Here is a 16316-nt window from a genome sequence, read left to right on the forward strand (position 1 = left end):
TAATCCTGGGGCCTGTTTTGTGGCTGAAGCTTTTCTCCAGTGCCTTCTTAAAGTCACGTTCCCTGAGCGAGGGCCTACGGTTAATTACGAACAGCCGATGTTGGCCATAAATCATGGCCGGAATAATAAGAGTCTGCCGCGGCCTAGCTTACCGTCTCTTAACCTCAGGATTGCTTGTTAAATGAGTGTCAGTCGGATGTTTTTCCTCCCCCTTTGGCCTTGCTGCTCCAAATTGGTCGCCAATTGCCAGGCGTTCACCATAACTTGTACATTTTCTTTGTGTCTTGCAGGAAAATGATCTGAGCGACATGTTGGAAACGCTCCACGCTCTGGCCGTGCCCAAGCCCAACACGCCAGTGAATCTGAGTGTGGTAGGTACCAAAGCTTAAAAATATAGTTTTGTCCATGGCTGATTCTCCTGGACACCCTTAACCGTAAATGCAACTTCTCAATAAACCGAGCAATGTTCAAGAGCCATCTGTCAGTGCTACAAGTGAATATTTATCAAGTTTGACATTCTGTCTGAAAGTATTACTAGATATTAGGAGCTTTACTCTTTTTATAGAGACCTGTTGCTATACAAATTATTCAAACATAGCAATGTTTTGCTGACCTGCAGTGTTTACATACACTTTGGCAGAGCAATTGCGTTGACTATATTTTGATGCTGTTTCAGTTTAAACTGAAACACATTTGTGTTATTAACCACAGTATCATGGCTTCTTGATATGAGTCATAGTTTACATTTAAGACTTTTGGTAAGGTTTATATAAGCTTTGAAGGTTTACTCTCATATTGAAAAATGAATAGCTTGGTTTTCATTCTATTTTTCTTACATTTTGTAGGTTGTAGTGCATTTACACATTTATACAAAGGGAATTATACACATTCCCTTTGTATTTTATAGTAACATAGTATTTTTATAAAATTTGCATAGTTTTTCCTGTGTTTTACAAGTCAATCACATAAGCTCTGTTCTACACCCCCCCCATCCAGTTTTAAATGTGTATACAGGACTGTGTAAAAATCAGAGGCCACCCTTGCTTTATTTAAGTTTCCAGTAAAAACTGGAAATAACTAAGCTCTTCAGTTATGTTATTCATTTTTAGGGCATTACACATAAGGTAATCCACTTAGATATGGAAATGGAAAAGTCAGAAGTAAGCAAAAAACTGAAGTTTACAAAATTATAAGACATATTAAACTAGAATATGTAGAGAAAACACGACTCCTAATAACTATGCAAACTGTCACCATCAGATACACAGTAGATTGGAGAAAATCAGGCTCCACTCTTGCTTCAGATCTGGAGAAATCCACAGGTGTTTGTGTCCATCCTTCCACTGTGAGAAGACAATTCAACACTATGGGTTGAAATGAAAGTGTAGTTGTCAAGAAAATGTTACTGACAAAGTAGACGACCTCTTGACCTCAGCATCATTGAATGTGTTTGGGAATACTTGGATGATGAGAAGCAGAAAAACTAAACCTTCTTCTAAAGATGTTCCTGTTGATTTCTTTGAAAAACTGAAAGCAAGTATTCTGAAAAGATTGGCAGCTGTAGTGAAAATGAATCCTTTTTGAACCTTTTGAAATTTTCTGTCAAGTTTGTATTTTCTGCTTTTGTTTCCTGACGCTGAAAATGTTAACCTTTTTTGGTGTTTATGACTGGGTCTCTGATTTTTGCACAGTACTGTATATTAGAGGCTCATTTGCACTATGAACCAATTAGGCTGCCTTTATAACAAAGAGCTTACTTTATCAAACTCGAAAACGTGCAGCTATGAAACAGCAGCAATTCATTGTTAAAAAGGTGCAATTAAGTGTCATTAAAATGGGCATTTACCCAGCTTAGCAAAGGAAACGAACTATACCAGGAGATGATGCTAAAGCAAAAGCTGTTACCTGAAACAAAGTTTGAGATGTGGTTGGTGCAGCAGTGTGTCTAAAGTGAGTGATGGCAGTGTAAAAAGGCTGATATCTCATTCTGAGTGTGAACCCCGTTTTACTCTTTCTTCTTAATGTGCAAGAACAAGTGTTTGCATATTGCCAGTGGGCAAGTTGTGAACGATCCAGGAAGCCAAAAGCCGGTGAGTGGAAAGTGAGCGAGTGTGGGTGCATGAGAGAATGAGCTCCTGAATCCAGAGCTGCGGTGCTAATTGCATGGAAGACGAAGCTTTCCAGTTTTGCCAAAGAATCCAGCGCTGTCCCTTTTAAATATGGCAAAAAAACAAACCGTCCTGGGTGTTGGTGTCTGTTTCTTCTTTTCTGGAAAACAATCAAACTTCCTAAATGATTAATGTTCTTCCACACTGCTGTATTCTCTTTCTTAATATCAAAGAGGTTCTTTAGTTTAGCGTTAAAAGCAAAAGGCAGTTGTGCTCAAGAAATCTCCTTGATGCTTTTCCGGTTAACCCATATTTCATGGTTTTATATAAACATTGCTCAGAAAAATGTAAGCAAGCCACAATTCTGTGCGCTTAAATATCTGCTTAAGAGGCAGCAGCAGCATCGTGTAAAGTTCCCCCTAAAAATGTAACTCGGTAACTTACACTGGGACTTTCTTTCTGAGGCAGCTACGTTTAAGATAATCTTATCCTTACTAATGAAGTGCCAAAAAGTGTGTGTGTGTGTGTATGTATGTGTTTATATATATATATATATATATATATATATATATATATATATATATATATAAATATACACGTGCACGCACACACACACACACACACACAACCCCAATTCCAATGAAGTTGGGAAGTTGTGTAAAACAAATAAAAACAGATTGCGATGATTTGCAAATCCTTTTCATCCTATATTCAGTTGAATACACTACAAAGACAAGATGTTTAATGTTCAAATGGATAAACTTTATTGTTTTTTGCAAATATTCACTCATTTTGAATTTGATGCCTGCAACACGTTCCAAAGAAGTTGGGACAGGGGCATGTTTACTACTGTGTTACATCACCTTTCCTTTTAACAACACTCAATAAGCGTTTGGGAACTGAGGACACTAATTGTTGAAGCTTTGTAGGTGGAATTCTTTCCCATTCTTGCTTGATGTACAACTTCAGTCGCTCAACAGTCCGGGGTCTCCGTTGTCGTATTTTGCGCTTCATAATGCGACACACATTTTCAATGGGAGACAGGTCTGGACTGCAGGCAGGCCAGTCTAGTACCCGCACTCTTATACTAAGAAGCCACGCTGTTGTAACACGTGCAGAATGTGGCTTGACATTGTCTTGCTGAAATAAGCAGGACATCCCTGAAAAAGACGTTGCTTGGATGGCAGCATATGTTGCTCCAAAACCTGTATGTACCGTTCAGCATTAATGGGGCCTTCACAGAAGTGCAAGTTACCCATGCCATGGGCACTAACACACCCCCATACCATCAGAGATGCCGGCTTTTGAACTTTGCACTGATAACAATGAGTCCTTTTCCTTGTTGGACTGGAGGACATGACGTCCATGATTTCCAAAAACAATTTGAAATGTGGACTCATCAGACCACAGGACACTTTTCCACTTTGCGTCAGTCCATCTCAGATGAGCTTGGGCCCAGAGAAGCCAGTGGTGTTTCTGGGTGTTGTTGATACCTGGCTTTCGCTTTGCATGGCAGAGTTTTAACTTGCAGTTGTAGATGGAGCGACAAACTGTGTTCACTGACAGTGGTTTTCTGAAGTGTTCCTGAGCCATGTGGTAATATCCATTACAGAATGATGTCGGTTTTTAATGCAGTGCCTCCTGAGGGATCGAAGGTCACGGGCATTCAATGTTGGTTTTCTGCCTTGCCGCTTACTTGCAGACATTTCTCCAGATACTCTGAATATTGTGATGATATTATGGACTGTGGATGATGAAATCCCTAAATTCCTTGCAATTGCACATTGAGAAACGTTGTTCTTAAACTGTTGGACTATTTGCTCACGCAGTTGTTCACAAAGTGGTGAACCTCGCCCCCCCCCCCCTTGCTTGTGAATGACTAAGCCTTTCAGGGATGCTCCCTTTATACCCAATCATGACAGTCGCCTGTTTCCAATTAACCTGTTCACCTGTGGAATGTTCCAAACAGGTGTTTTTTGAGCATTCCTCAACTTTCCCAGTGTTTTGTTGCCCCTGTCCCAACTTCTTTGGAATGTGTTGCAGGCATCAAATTCAAAATGAGTGAATATTTGCAAAAAACAAAGTTTATCCATTTAAACATTAAATATCTTGTCTTTGTAGTGTATTCAATTGAATATAGATTGAAAAGGATTTGCAAATCATCGTTTTTAGTAATGTTTTACACAACGTCCCAACTTCATTGGAATTGGGCTTGTGTATATATATATTGTATGTGTGTGTGTGTGTGTGTGTGTGTGTGTGTGTGTGTGTGTGTGTTGAGTGAAGAAACTATTTAAAGCTTTAAAGATTTAAGGGTTTTGTTACGGTTTAAGGGTTCTTCACAAGGACACATCTCATTTACAAAAATTATTCTCTTACTATCCTTTCAAAGGTTTTTAGGGAACCAAATGTGGTTTTCCTATGGCATCTTAAATATTTGATGACACCTTTCTTTGACTTAACTTTTTAAAGATTTAAGGGTTCTTAGAATCTTTACAGTATGTGTAGGTTACACCTTAAACAAGACAATACAATGATTCTTCATACTGGGAAGTCTCATTTAGAAAAATTGTTTTCTAACCATCCATTCAAAGATTTTTAGGGAACCAAGGGTGGTTCTCTATGCATCTCTTAAGATTTAAAGTTTTAATTACTTTAAAGGTTTAAAAATGTAAGGGTTCCTCCTAGAACCTTTACAGCATGTGGAGGTTAAAAAAATAAAGGGTTCTTCAGACTGGAACATCTCATTTAGAAAAATTGTTCCCTTTTCTCAATGGGTGCCTCTTTAAATAACCAGATTTGATAATGAGATGTGAGTGAACAGTGTTTAAAGAACCTCTGTATAGTGTAAAGGCTCTGTACCAAGAAGATTTTTCTAGAACAGTATATCAAAGCCAAGAACTGTTTAATTTAATGAGTGTAGGAAATGTTTACAAACACTTTTTTTAATGTTAACCATGAAATTACCAGGCCAGAAGCTGAGGCAGTCAATCATTTTTTCAAACAGATTCGTAATGGCTTCATTCAGACTGCTGGATTTGTCCTCGGCTGCTGAAGCTGAAAGTGTAGTTGATAAGCCTGCTACCTTACACCATCACTAAGCAGAGATTCAGCCTGGATGTGGCTGCAGAAAAGCCTGGTCCAGTCATCAAAGGGGATTTCTGAGTCACCTTTCCTTTTTTCCTTTTAAGTCTTGAACGTCTTCTCACCAGGTGGTGGGTTCAACTATCTGCGTCCTTCTCCAGGTTTCCAATGCTGGGAAAGGTGGGAAATGGTGAAATAATGATGAAAAGGGTGCTTGGGTTTGGAGATTTGCAGTGAGGGCTTTGGTTTTCACCAGTGCTACTGTCTGTTCAGTAATGTAGAACACAGTGGTGTGTGTGTGTGTGTGTGTGTGTGTGTGTGTGTGTGTGTGTGTGTGGTGTTTTTTTTTTTTTTTTTTTTTGGTTGGGGGGTGGTGTCTATCTAGGATCCTTCTCACACCAGGGAGAGCAGCAGGCAGGCAGACAGGCAGAGCACAGTGATAACAAGCGCTCTGATAATGTGTGATTTTTATAAACATGGCTACAGAGCGCTGGCCACCGCCAGCTGGAACTGCAGCCCACGACACCGAGGCCAATCAGTAGCTCTGTGTGGGAAAATAAACACACATGTGCCTGCACAGTGATGGGGACGATTTCAGAGGCTCTACATGCTATTTTTGGCTCCTTTTTTTTCTTTGAGGCAGCCAAAGAACATTTTTATGGACCCCCTCCATTTGTAATCCCATAGTCTCGTATCTAAATACACACACACAAACGCGAGGGCTGCATAATGAATATATGTAATATTAAGTCATTGATTTATCCAGAAGTCTCCCATTGAACACTGTCCAGCGTAATCTGTTGGGCTGAATGTGTCGCTTTAAAAGAACAAGAGGGCTACAATAGTGGATTGTGTCATATGAACCTACAGCGTGCTGCACCTGGGCCTCAGCCTGGAACTACTCTGGATGGTTCAAAGGTTCAAATAAGGAAAATTTGCCCAAAAAAAAATCTGAGTTAAGAATTTTGACATTTTAACTGGTGATTCACATTATCACATGTTCACAATCTCAATCACCAATATATAGCAGTATATACGTTCCTAGTATATGGTTTATAAATATATTATCGCTTTCTGAGCAAAGCCTTGTATCTCCTTTGTTTTTTGTTTATTTATTTATTTTTATTTCTAAAAATGTCATGGTGACCAAATTGAAAGTCAGTGTGTTCTGCTGCTCATATCTGTGTGTTACTTTTGTCTGTCCTTTTTGAGACAGTTAAGATTTGCTGAGCATAAATTTTTTTTTACATTTTTTTTTTTTTTTTTTTTTTTACACATTACACAAGTTAAACTTGCTTTTGTTTGTAGAACATATGCAAAGGCAGGAGAGAGTTGAACTCGAGCTCTCAGCAACAGATGGGCACTCTTCACACACAATGAGGCACGGCCTAGCCTGGAGAGAGAGGCAGAGGGAGAGAGAGAGGGAGAAAGAGAGGGAGAGAGGGGGGGGGGGGGGGGGGGGGCACGCCACACAGGCAAACAAAAGCTCTAAAGTTAGCGTGCAGTGTGAGGATCTCTTTCTCCGGAGCTTCTTTGATCCAGCTATAAACCTGCTCGGCTCGCTTAAACGTGCGCCGGGCCGACCTCTCTGATCCTGTCGGAACAGAGCAGTTGGCTTTCTGTGTCTTAATAAAGTCTTTCTCCCCCTTCACCTCTGCCAGCAGTGTCCACAGGGGAACCATCCTGGTGTTGACTCTAGATATGCTGCGTGGTGTGTATGATTAGAAACTTTGCGCTGCTGCTCAGATCATTCAGTCATTGAAATGCACAGTGAGGAAGAGGAGGAGTGGGTGATGACAGAAGAATGTTTCTTGTCTTCTTGAACGTTCTGACCATTTTCTTTCTGCTTCATTTGTCTTCCCATAGCATTCATACTTCATAGCCCCAGATATTAATGGACTGCCTACCATACCTGAAAGTGTGAGTACATTGTTTCCATTAGTCAGGATATCTACTTTTCTAATCTAAGTGACTCAGTGTTTCCCTCTGCTAGTGCAACCGTTTTAACCTCCTTAAAGGGAATCTGGCAATTACTTTTAAAATCAGAATTAAATTGTTGAGTTGAGGTGAAATGCTTCATAGTAGAAAAACTTTGTCAGATTTCTTTACAGTCGTGGTGATAAAAAAAAAAAACGGGGTTGTGCAGCTCAAATATAGTCATTTTATTTACTATCCAAAATGACCAGTTTCTCTACCCATCTGCTGATTTTTTTACATGTAATTCTCATATTGGTAAAAAGATGAGAAATCATACATTTTCTTTGGGCCTGTTTTGCCTTTCAACATCCTGCGTTTACCTCTCCAATGTTATAATATTAAAAAAATAATAATACATTTTAGGCTAAAATGTCATCACAAAGCTATCATAAAACAGTGTCTCAGTCATCAGGCACTGTATTCCTAACCATTTCATGTAATACATTTCTGTGAGGGATGTTTAAAAGGCTTTAAACTCTTTATACGTCTGGTTATTATCACCACCGCTGTGAACAATTCTGACTCTGTAAGTTTGCCTGGAATGAAGCATTTCACATCCAGCCACTCTGGATTGCTTTGTTTACATCTAAGCCATTTACTTATCCACAAATCAAAACAACTCAGCCATTAACAAAAGCCATTTAGAGTGGTTTGTTGTAAAATGTGCAGTTTTAGAGACTTTTTTTTTTTTTTTTTTTTTTTTACACTGTTGGTGATGGGAACCAGACGTTAAAAGCTTCATCAGAGAAGGTATTACATTAATTGGATAAAAATATTAAGCCTGAAGCTTGAGACATAGTTTGTTTTATGATCTTTTTGAGAGACGGTCTTGAGCTAGAATGTATTTCTTTTTTTAATCCATTCACGGTGGAGAGGTACATGCATCGCGTTATCCTGACAGAAAGCTTATTTTACCATCACCAGCATTACATATAAAATCTCAGAAGACATGTGTAAACATCGTGACCCCTGGTTCCCATCACCACCACTTTTAAAGAATTCTGATTCTGTAAGTTTATCTTCAAAGCATCATTTCAGATCAAACCACTCAGAATTACTTTTTACATCTCAGTCAGTGAATTATGTAGAAAGTTGGAACACTCCCCTTTAATTATTGCGAGTTCAGACTGTGTAAGAAACATGAAGATTAAGACATGTTCACCGATAACTCCCAACTAATAATTCTGAATTTTAAAATGGAGATATTTGTTAGTATTTTAAATGTGTTTTTAAAAAAAAAAGCGTGCTTAAAAGGGCGAATACAAATGCATGAATTCAAACGATCTTTATTTTTCTCCCCATCAGAGAAATCTGACAGAGTACTTTGTGGCGGTGGACGTGAATAACATGCTGCAACTGTACGCCAGCATGCTGCATGAGCGTCGCATCATCATTACCTCGAGCAAGCTTAGCACTGTGAGTACCTCTTCCGCTTTCCTCACCCTCTCACTGTTTCCAGCACTTCCTGAAGTGATGTTTTCTCAAGTGTTCACTTGTGTTTTTCTGAATCAAATTATTCATGTTGCTTAGTTCTATAGAGCTACAGTAACACCTTCATGTATGAAGTTGTTTTTTTGCTTTGACGTTTTGATTCACATTATGTAAGGATTTGTATGTATAGTCATGTGAAAACTTTTGGTTGCCCCTTGATAAAAATGTGTTGATTTTGTTTATTTATTTATTTGTTTTATTTTATTTTTTAACACATCTTCCAAGAGAGCACACTTCTGCACACTTGCTGTTTATTTGCTTGACTTAGCATGTGGAGGGAAAAATGTAAACATAAAATGTGGCCTGTGCAAAAATTGTGGCACATTTTATATTTGATTTTGTTCCAAGATGTTCAGCTTGAATAAATGAAAGTTGTGCACTACAATTTACATAAACTTACTATATTTAATTTTGCTCCCTGTAGAGGTTGTGTTAACTTATTTTCACTTGGAAAATCAACAAAACGTCATTTGACTGGGCATATTTACACTTTTATTTTCTACTGAAGGGGCAAAATTATATAGTTAATTATAGTTACGTATTTATTGAGTTACATTTACATTTGATTTACTTTCTGAACCGACAGATACAGTTTTGGACTTTTTGTTTCCATTTTGTTTAAATGTGTAGAAAAGATTAAAACCATTAAAAAAATCACCACAGAACAAGATTTGTACCTACAGCATTACAAATCATAATTAAATATCTCATCTTCTAATTCAAAACACAAAATTGATGATTGAAAGATGTGAATCCACACTTTTAGTGAAATTTCTGTAATTCTTTTGTTTCGTATTTGTTCTGAATAATTGAGAAATTGTTTAACAAAATACAAGAGACAATTCAAGGCCACCCTATTTTAATATAAATCATTATATTCATTATGTAACTAGGAGGACTTGTGTATAGTTATATCGTTTTTGTTATACTGTGCTTTTCTAACATTAAGTAAATTACATGATCAGTCCTCGTATTACATAGACCTGCAGACTCATTGCTTGTCTTCATACTCTTCTGCTATAGTGTCCAACTGGCTTATATTATCATTTATTACAGTTCCAGCTCTTTCACATAGTTTCTGTCCAGCTCCTCTTCCCTCGGAAAGGGAGTAGCAGCTTATCATGTGGGGAAGGGGTGCAGGGGGGCGGGGGAGGTGTGGGGCGCAGCCCAAACCTTCAGCATGGTTCAGGGAAAAGGAGCAAGTGATGTCAGGCCAGCGATATCTCTGCATTCTATTGAGTTATCTGTAGCAGGAGAGAAAGCCCGCCTGCCCAAAGCGCCGGAACCAGTGGCCTCCATCAGGATGACCCAATCTGTAGAGCATTTCACTCCTCCGTCCCGACGCCATCATTCCGCGTGCTCACTGACACGAGGGTTTAGAATGTGTAAATCATTAGCCTCTTGAGTAAAGAGCCCACCCCCCAGCAACCTTTTTTAAACATGATTTACTGTTTTGCAGAACGAGGGGGCAGCTGAACTCCAGTTTATGAAACTAATATGCCAAAAGACTTAGTATGAAGTCTGTTGTTATTTGGGTTCCCCTTCGCTAAAGCCTTTCATCTTTACAAATCTTTAAACCCATCAGTCGTTCTTCGTTAGCTCACCCTCTAAGGACAAGCACATTAGCAGAAGGTGAACAGCAAATGAGTATGTGCCAACTAATCCTAGGATTTATTCATTTATAAATGTGTTATTTGAAAGTTCAGATTAGGCATAGTTTGGTATAAAGCAGACAAATAAATTGTTTGTTTTGTAATGTATGCGACATCAAATCTATGGCACAGCAGCACGTTAAGTAAACTGACATCTAATTTATGAAAGAAGAAAAGTTTGTACTGTGTTATTTTTTGTAGGCCAACTAGAAATATGTTAAATTCGCAGAGGCAGAACAGTCAGTTGAATGGATCATCTGTCATAGCTGCATGCTATAAATGGATGATTAATCTGCTTTATTCATAAAATGTTTTTTTTGGGATATTCAAATTCTGTTTGTTTAGAAATGTGGTATTCAAATAGCAAAAATTGTTAACATACCTACTCCAGTCATCTACAAATGCTGGATTTCTTAAAGAGGCCCTCTTGCCCAAATTAAAAATGTAATTGTTACTGCACAAGTTGTAAACATGCCGACTCTTACGCCACAATAGTGCAGTCTCTAAAGTGAGTTTCTACTTTAAATACTAGAAAACCCCTCTTCTGATGGTGTATCTTAAAGGTGAGAGGAACTTTTGTAAGACTACAAGGGTTTTGGGGCAGATACTTGAATACAGACGGTTTGAAATTTTTTTCAAAGAAGGAAGCCAATTAGCCTCTACATCAGTGGCTATGCTAGAAGTCAGGATTTATTTATTGCCATTGGAGAGAAGTTCTCAATGCCGGTGTGCTGTACTTGTGCAGTGCATTCTAGGTATTATAGTTTCATTGATGCCTGAAAAAGACAAAGGGTACATAATTGTCTGAGTCATACGGTGCTGCACTATGGAATATTACATAGCATACCAATTAACGTGGAATGCCCCTTTAACATATTGAATTTTGAAAAGCATTAGGATTAGGGTTAGTACTAATGTTAGGTTTTGGGTTGAGATTAAAATTAGGGTTAAAGTGAGTGACAGCCAGAGAAAATCTTAAATTGACTTTAACAGATATTCATTTACGCTCTAAATTAAGGATCTAAAATAAAGCATTGTTTCCTAGCCCAGTCCTCAGGGCCCTCCAGACGGTCCACATTTTTGCTCCAACCTTACTCACAACACCTAGGGATGAAGGAAAAATGTGGATCATCTGGGGGCCCTGAGGACCAGGTTGGGAAACACCAGATTTAAGTAAAGTATTACCATAATTTCTTTAATCCCTGGCATAATCAGGAGAAGATGCGACAGTAGGAGGGTGTGGTCAGGCTTGGATTTGGTCTTGCTGTCCTTGCGGTGAGCTAGGAGGATAAATAAGGAGAGAAGGCGAGAAGGAGAGAGAGAAGCATACATTATGTATGCTTTATGCCGGCCCTCTGTGTTTGGGCCCCCGGTGTACCTGCTGTGTCAGTCTAGCAGAACATGGGTGCAGCCTCGCCTGTGTTGGAAAGCAAAGGAATAAATCATGATCTTACAACAATGCATCAGTTGACTTATCGCTGTTTCGTGACCGGAGGTAAGGAGTACCACTGTTTTAAAGCCTTGTCGCCTGGCTCGTGAGTGCAGCCGCCCATGCAGCCTTGTCATATGCCAGTATAATTGTGCTGCATCAGGCGCCCTCTAACTAGTCAACTGGGAGGCCCCTCGCGCGTTTCATCCGCGAGACCCCCCTCGGCCGGCCCCCAGTCCTGACAGCAGCCTTCTCATCATGCTGTCAGTGGTATGCTAACAAGAGCTGATCCTGTCTTGGCCTGTGGTGCTAGCCACTGCAGTTCCTTTTGGCCTCAGACTTCTCACTTTTTTTTTTTTCTTCTCCCCTTCCCTTACTTTCTCTTTGTCAGTTTTCTTTTTTTTCTGCACAGCACACTGCGGTCTCATTTCTGTGCCCTCTCTGAGCTCATCTCTCATACCCCGGCTTTGATAGATACTTCTATACTTCTCATCCCGTGCCACTTCCTCTCTTTCTTCCCCATGTGTGCTACAGGGATGGATTATTATTATCTCATGTTTACCTCCCTGTGCCCTCTCCACACCTTTTTCTTTTCTTCTCTCTCGGTGCCACCTGCTTCTTAGCAGCGCGTTAGTCTTAGCAGCATGCTAGTTTGTCGACAGGAGCTGGGAAGGAGGCTGTGGTAATTGGGAAGCAAGCGGAGGACCAGGGGAGAGGAGCCTGGCGGCTTGCAGGAGAAGCTGGTGCACACGCCAGTGTTGTCACCCCTTGTCATGCGGAATCACACCTCCACTCTGCCCCAATCACAGCAATGCTGCTGTCTGCAGCATTGCTCTTATCAAAGATAAGGACTTTTTGTCTTTGTCTCTTTTCCAAGGTGATGCTGTGGACATCTTCTCTGATGCAAAGAGAACGAGAAACTTCTTCACATGGACGTAAATGACTAGCTGGTGTTGTTGGCGGCATCGGCAGTTATCTCAACCCAGCACGATGGGGTAGATGGAGTGTGCCTGGTGGTGGATATGCTTTAAATGTAGCCAGGAAGCTTACCTGATCCTCTCCTGTCATTCTGTACGAGTTTGTACGAGGAACACTACTGAATTATTACACTTTCTCTTCTCTGAATCAAAGCCCACCACTTCAGTACTGTCACTTGCCCTAGGAAAGTGTCCATAATAGGGCTAGATCTTCAAAATATCGCCTGTTCCTCTTGAGGGAAATTTGCAGGTCCATTCCTCAGCACATAGCTTAAATGCTCCGGACCTATTAGGCCTTCTCAGCTCATTCCCTGTCATTTCCAGGTCTACGTCAGCTCAACCTTGACACTCGAGAGCTTTTTATGTCCCTCTTGACAGGAAAGACTTGAGCTTCTGTTTCATGAATGTGTTCAGCTATCTTAAAAATGGTTTCAGCATATATCATAAATATTTCTTGTTCACTAATCCATTAAATCGCAGCACGATAAAGATTTCAAAGCCCTTTTTCTCAGGACAACAGCGTATCCAATAAGTCTGTGTGGGCTGCGTGGAAGACACCCAGCTGTGGGATGTCCCTTATGGCTGGACGGGGTCATTTTCTCAGAGCTTGGTCACCTCTGTATAATCTACCGTGTGCGGCTGGCCTCCACTTAACATGCTCCAAGCCTGCTCATTAGCACCACAGCTCAGGGGCCCCAGCAGGCACCAGGTCCACACCCAAACAAGCCATAATCCAGCATTTGTTCTCATAGACGTGCTCTGTTTTTTTGTCCTATAGAATATCAAACGCACACCTCCCACCTTTTTTGGGGGGATCTGTGTAAGCCATTTGGCTTTTGTCATTAAATATTTATCAGCTTAGCAAATATTTTATCAGCAGCACTGCTCCAGCAACGGAATATTGTGGAGTGACTGAACTGGAGTTTTGTTTTACGTTTCTTTTTTTTCCCTTTTTTTTCTTTTCCTACAATTTCATTCCATTAAAACTAAAAAAGGAGATGCTCGTTGGCTTCTGGGTTACATAAGGTCGTCTATTTGGGGGAGAAAAAAAGCTAATTTGTTTTCTGAATTTCACCTTCAAATATTTATCTTAGTTTCACCACCTCCTCTCCTTCCTGTCCCTCTGAAGAGAGATAGTGGCTCCCTTTTAAGTTCTGAATAAATCAAGCCAATGGGGCTTGTCTTTAAGCTTTGTTGAAATAATTGGAGTGCGATCCCGAGTCATCTTCCACATCTCTACATGGTACGGAAAGGTTTCTCTCCGGGAAATGAGACAGCAACCTGTTTGCACAGTTGAAGAAAAGTGTTCCTGATGACCTCTCGACATCACTTACTGTTGCAGGGTCATTTAAGGAAAACAGTAATGAAACAGAGAATATCTGGTGACTTTGATATCATCTGATACCCACCTGGTGTGAGATGATATTAATATTCATTTATTACTCCTAAATTACCCAGACACAATTAGATGTCACTGCTTAAGGTTTTCTTATTTACAAAGAAAATGGCACAAACAAATTTGCATATGTAAAAATGCAGAACAAGGCCTGGTTTCTTCTTCTTAATTAAAGCTCAACTTAACCGAAGTGGATGCGTTGAGTGTTTCTTGTTTAGAATGTAACACAGAGGCACACACGTTATACCAACTTGCATAACGATATGCTTGCCCTGCCTTATGCTTGGCCTTGTGTAGGTAGAGAAGAAAGAATGTGTTTTAAGCTGGCTGCTGTACCACCGCTTTTACTGGTCACTTGTGACAGTGTCAGTGAGCAGGGGGTGGGAATGGGGTCTCATGATAGTTCAGAGCAGGGGTTCACACATTACTGGAAGCTCCAATTGTCAAGCAGACCACCCCCCTTCAGCCCACCAAAAAAAAAAAAAAAAAGCTCACCCAGCCCGCCTCCCTCTGGTATTCCAGCGGCTCACAGTCTCTCTCGGCTAACTCATGTTTCATTCTTTGGCAATTTGCCCTAATGAAGTCCCAAAGGAGCCTTCAGACCTCTGTTCTTTTTCCATATTTAATCATGTTATTTTAATCTAGTAGATGAGTGTGTGTGTGTGTGTGTGTGTGTGTGTGTGTGTGTGTGTGTGTGTGTGTGTGTGTGTGTAGGTCATTACAATTGCTAGGTAGCCACAAGCATAGATTGGGGGCGTGAAGAGAGTTCACTTGGGTTTTCACCACGCCAGCCGTACAATTAACTGTTGGCTTTTTGTTTATTGGCTTTATTTATTCCTCTTATTGAAGAATCTTAAAAACACTTAATTACATGCTAACTACGTTTCAGCAAAGGAACAGTGGTATACTCTTTAAATTAAACTCTGTTTCATCAAATTAAAACTCTGAACTCTTTCACTATATAAATTCTAAGCTCTGTGTAAAAGTCAGGGGCCATGCTTCATTTACTTTCCAGTTAAAATAGTCATAAAAACACAGGTTGTTCATTTTCCATAAAATATAAATGAGTAGATTAGACATAAGTTAATCCACTCGCATTAAAACCAGGAAAGTATTAAAAGTATTGAAGTTATAGAGAAAAGGGGCTACTAACAAGCGTTGAGAGAGAGGAGAAAATCAAGCTGCTTCAGATCTGAAACAGTCCACATGTGTTTCTGTCCATCTTTCTGCTGTGAGAGGACCGCTCCGCCCTATGGGTCTGAAAGGATGTGCACCTGTCAGGACGCTACTACTAAGCAAAAAATAAATTTGCAAAGCAAACACAGAAGTATGGCATGTGATTTATTTATTTGTTTGTTTGTTTTTTTGTTCGTTTTTTTATTATTATTATTATTATTATAGATGAAAGGCTAACTCTGATTGTACTTGCACTCCTGGCCCACATTATATAGAATCCCCTGAAGCATAGCACACTGAACATGGTGTTCTGTACTCTACTATAGCTTTTGTAAAAGAGTGCTTTTTTTTGACTGTGATTACAGGGGACTCATAAGTATGTCTCTGTGTGTTTTTTGTTTTTTTTGTTTGTTTTTTTTTGTTTGTTTGTTTTTTTTGCTCTCATTTCCTTGTAGTTAACTGCATGTGTGCATGGGTCCGCTGCCATGCTCTACCCTATGCACTGGCAACACATCTACATCCCTGTACTTCCCCCACACCTGCTGGACTACTGCTGGTAAGATCACTGCTCATACGCTCACTCGCTCGCTTGCTCTTCCACTTATTCAGCCTCATAGAGATGCAACTTTCCACACAGGCGTGCAGATCCTCTCTTAGACATCTTTCACTCAGGCTTGCCCATGGCTTTGAGCTCAGGATGCGCACGGTTGCGTGCTTTGCTTTGGTGTTGGATATAGCTTGCACGTCTCTTATCTATTCTTAGAGAAATCATCCAAGATTCATGCGGCTTTACTTGCTATCCATTACTTGTTGAGGTCATTATTATTTGAGTTATTCAGCGGGGCTAAGTGTGCCGCACACTCCAGTGGTGATTAAAGCCCAGATTCAGCACAGTTCTGGGTGTCTGGCATACAGGGTCGTCTGTACGCAATGAACATTTCAGAATAACCTTCCTAAATATTTGATTTCTTCAGCTGGTTAAGCTCATTTTCCAGCGTGTCTGAAATCTCGGCGGATTTGAATATT

The 16316-nt window shown here is 40.0% G+C and overlaps 1 protein-coding gene across 2 annotated transcripts in view; it reads left to right on the forward strand.

Moving 5' to 3' along the window:
• The window catches only part of dennd1b (DENN/MADD domain containing 1B), a 126545-nt gene that overhangs the window by 63347 nt on the left and 46882 nt on the right, over positions 1 to 16316 (forward strand). Inside the window, exons 7-11 of one of the 2 annotated variants that reach the window (XM_037545298.1) lie at positions 291 to 371; positions 2031 to 2090; positions 7059 to 7112; positions 8475 to 8585; positions 15746 to 15846. In XM_037545298.1, the coding sequence (XP_037401195.1) occupies positions 291 to 371; positions 2031 to 2090; positions 7059 to 7112; positions 8475 to 8585; positions 15746 to 15846 (407 nt within the window). The remainder of the gene's footprint in view (positions 1 to 290; positions 372 to 2030; positions 2091 to 7058; positions 7113 to 8474; positions 8586 to 15745; positions 15847 to 16316) is intronic. The other variant, XM_037545299.1, reaches the window with a different exon arrangement.

Source organism: Pygocentrus nattereri, chromosome 15 (genome assembly GCF_015220715.1).
Source record: "Pygocentrus nattereri isolate fPygNat1 chromosome 15, fPygNat1.pri, whole genome shotgun sequence".
NCBI lineage: Eukaryota > Metazoa > Chordata > Actinopteri > Characiformes > Serrasalmidae > Pygocentrus > Pygocentrus nattereri.